At 35.9% G+C, this 4009-nt stretch overlaps 1 protein-coding gene across 2 annotated transcripts in view; it reads left to right on the top strand.

Annotated features, from left to right (window-relative positions):
* Positions 1-2575: 2575 nt before the first annotated feature.
* The window catches only part of LOC107679555 (frizzled-6-like), a 3660-nt gene continuing 2226 nt past the window's right edge, over positions 2576-4009 (top strand). For both annotated transcript variants that reach the window (XM_016475135.1, XM_016475134.1), the window contains exons 1-2: positions 2576-2789; positions 3174-3398. In XM_016475135.1, the coding sequence (XP_016330621.1) occupies positions 2733-2789; positions 3174-3398 (282 nt within the window). In that variant the 5' untranslated portion in view covers positions 2576-2732. The remainder of the gene's footprint in view (positions 2790-3173; positions 3399-4009) is intronic.

Genomic DNA, 4009 nt, shown 5'->3' with positions numbered 1-4009 from the left:
AGAGAGACGTGCAAAACATGCAGAGCGGGGGTACGCGAGGACTGGAATTGAGAACCGCTGGTTTAGAACAATTCTTACAAGTATAACACGACGTAGCTGGTGCTGTGGACAGATGCCGAACGGCGTCGCCGGTGTGCTACACTCATAGAAAATAAAGTATTTGAATTTTAAAGACGTGGCGCGGCGCTGCGCTTTACGTCCGGTGCGCGACCGCCAGAAACGCTGTTTTTTTCACCTCCTTGCCCAAACAGCATGTTCTAGTACACCCCCAAAACAAAATCAAGACTTTGTAAAAGAGCATAATAGGACCACTTTAAATAAATATGTTAAGTAAACCTACTGTATCTGAAAAATTTAATTTGTATCTCTTTCGTATTTGTCTTATTCTGCTTCTCGCGAGATTAGCGGCAACCACGCTGGCGATGCTAGCGGGCTATATGCTAATAGCTAATAGCGGACTCAGGAAATCAAAATAAAACTAGTGATAATGAGGCGCTCTGATTGTTTTTGTTGTAGAATACGATCGGGGATATATTCATACGTTATAGAAACGAAAATGATGTGTATAAATTTGATTTTAAAATAAAAAATAGACGATAAAGATTTAACTTGACGGAGCTCAAACTCAAAACACTCTGTAGCAACAAACAGGAAGTGACGCATTTTTGACAACTCCTTATTAGAATAAACAAACTAGAGCATAGCTGAAATGCAGAAAAGAGAAATAGTAATATGGAAAACATACAAAAAAACTTAAGATACCAGAATTCACATTTTTAGATTTTACAAATGCATGATGATATATTGTAAAAAATAAATATGAAGTTATTTAATAAGCTTTCCCGGATCACCCGTGTTTTCTATATCTCCGTCAGCAGCTCCCATTAGAAATGTTCTTGGAACTTCCCCTCTGTTGTAGAGGGCTTTTAGACGCTCCTGAAATCACAGGACAATTTTTATCAATATTTGTTTACAATGAAAAATCAAAACGTGTTTGAAACAGTTTCAGCCCAGTTTAGCCGCATGTAAGTGACGTCACCGATAGACTCTACAGCGCAGACTTTTAGGTTAAATTAATTAGCTTACTTCCATTTATCTGTTGACAAATTATCAGCAAAAACATGTAGAAAGCTATCAAACCCGCTCCTTTAAAGATAAGATGTGATTAAAAGCCCAAACTTTCATCAATAAGAGCTCAAATCTATTATGCTATAGTTATGCTTCTATGCTAGCGTAATATTTGCTAGCAGACATTTCAGATAATTAAGGAAAGATACCATAACCAGAGGTATAAATATTAACAAAAGTACTTAAAGTAGACTGTGGGTAATATTAACATATGTTACTTAACCAATCTGTCGCAGTTGTTGAACTTTATTTGCTGTAACTGACGAGAAACGGAGAGAAATGCAGCATCCTCGTCTCCAGAGGCTGATGATGATGTTGCCATGGTAACGCTCGACGGCTGCTATACATGATAACATCATATTAAAAAATATATTCATAATCATATTCGCGTCTTTACAGAGTTCAAGAACTTTGTTTTATACATTTTATCAACCTATTTATTTATTATAAATGGTAAAACTCACCTCAGCAAAGCTAATTATCTGCGGCAGATGAGATGGTGTAGCCAGTCTGTCATTATCTCACTTTCATAACTCCTTACGAAATACAAAGTTACACAACTCGGAAAAAATATATTAAAATATACTCAGTCACTATATATTAAAGCATGTTTATATTCTGACTTGGTGAAAAGAAACACATCTTATCTTTAAGGAACGTTCAATCTTGCGTCTGAAGTTTAATTACACTTTTTAAATAGCATTATGGTAATCAGAGAGCATATAAAGAACGTACAAAAATGATGGTAATGAAATTACGTGCATACGACGGTGTAGTTACGTTACCAATATATCACGAATAGAGAACCTATCTGGGACGCTCTTGGCTCTCTTGTTACGTTGGGAGGACGTGCATTACGTGCATTACGTGCATATGACGTCGTGGGTACGTTGCCTATAGTAAATCATGAAATTACCACAAAGTACGAATACATTACGTAACTGTTACGTCGTGTATTAGCTGGGATGTAACTTTAAACTTTTCATAACTTTTTATATTTATTAATGTAAAAGTATATCAAATTAATTTATATTCATAAACATATCTTAAAACAAAGTATGCGCCTACATTTAATGCTGTTATTTTTTATTGCTCTTAAGTTTATTGAAAGCATCTGGAGAAATGCAACTGAGTAATAAAGTCTGATTCTGGTTAAAACGCAGTGAAATAAAGAGTAAGCAAACATACGCGAGTAAAAAAGAAATGTGGTAAAACTTAAGTTAAATACGATAGTGAAGTATTTGGAGCTTAATGGTTAAAATAAATGTTAAAATTAATGTAAAAATAAAAATGTTTAAAATAAATGTAAAAATAAAAGTTTATCTTAGCTTGTATTTAGTGTTTTCTCTCTCTCTTCTTCAGTGTTGTTACCACTGATCTATAGATAATGATTATAGATATATAATGATATATAATGAAGACTGTCGCTCTTCTGCGCATGCGCTGACAGGAATGACTGGTTTCTCGGAAGCAGAAGCTCCAGGAAAGCGATTGTTTCTCTTCCTTCGGCCCAAAGAGCATCGTTTACGGATACATGGAGACTTTCAGAATATAGACACGCGTGGAGGATGAAGTACAGGACTTTGTACGTCTAGTAAGACTCAATGAAATGGTGTAGAAGAACAAATAAACAGAGTTTGTGCGACAGTGGACGTGTTCAGGTAAGACAAGCTGCGTGTTTTCTTTGAACAGAAAAGACTTGTTCCAGAGCTGTTTACGATCGTTAAAGAAACCAAACCACAATAATTCGAACACTTCTACAGGATTCTACAAGATGTGAGTTTTCGGAAAAGCTGTTGTTTTAATGAGTGGTCTAACGTTAGATGATCGTGTGTTTCTAATCTCTCGATGTTCAAACCGAACAGAGTTCATGTAACGTTAAGAGTTTCGGAAACGCGCTGAAGTGTCAGGTTTTGTTTTGTGCTTTTCATAGTGTTTTTTAATAGTTAGGGTTAGGTTTATCACAGATGTTTCTCTGTTCATGCTCGCGCTGCCGGTGAGACTGTGCTCGGATGATGTTAATGCGTGTGTGTGTGTGTTTGCAGGTTTCTGGAGCTCATCTGAATCCTCTGGGCTCAGCTCGCGCTGTCATGCAGATCCTGCTGGGCTTCGGCTTCGGCTTCTTCATGCTGGACTCTTGCATGAGCCACACTTCCTTCACTTGCGAGCCTGTGCACGTTCAGTGGTGCCACAGCATGCCCTACAACTCCACATTCTTCCCCAACATGCTGGAGCACTACGACCAGGACATCGCTGCAGTGAAGATGAAGGTACTGTCTGCTGAAGCCATGTGAGGCTTAGCCATATAATAATAATTAGTAATGAAAAATGTTAAGTGGATGCGTTGTTGTGCTTTTCATTTAAGTTTATACTAGTGCTGTCAAACGATTAATCGCATCCAAAATAGAAGTTGTTGTGTACGTAATATATGCGTGTGTGTACTGTGTATATTTATTATGTATATATAAATACACACACATGCACGTATATATTTTGAAAATATTTACATGTATTTAATGCATATATTTATATAATTTATATTATATATAAATATATTTAATATATAAACATAACATATTCTTCCTAAATATATATGTGCATGTGTGTGTATTTATATATACATAATAAATATACACAGTACACACACGTATATTACGTACACAACTTCTATTTTGGATGCGATTAGGGTTGACGGCACTAGTTTACACTCATCGCACTTTGAAGAGACTTTGAAAATAATTCAGATTAAATTGGAAAGCATTAATTGTTACTGTGAGCTCTGAATACAGCGTATACAACGGAAGAGCACATGCGAAACATGCCTTGGTTTATTTTATATGTTCAAAATGTAACATGTCTGTTCTTTTAAAAACACAAAATG

Source organism: Sinocyclocheilus anshuiensis, unplaced genomic scaffold (assembly GCF_001515605.1).
Source record: "Sinocyclocheilus anshuiensis isolate Anshui unplaced genomic scaffold, SAMN03320099.WGS_v1.1 scaffold1680, whole genome shotgun sequence".
Classification (NCBI taxonomy): Eukaryota; Metazoa; Chordata; class Actinopteri; order Cypriniformes; family Cyprinidae; genus Sinocyclocheilus; species Sinocyclocheilus anshuiensis.
The sequence above is the reverse complement of the archived record's forward strand: the minus strand, read 5'-3'. Positions and strand labels throughout refer to the sequence as shown.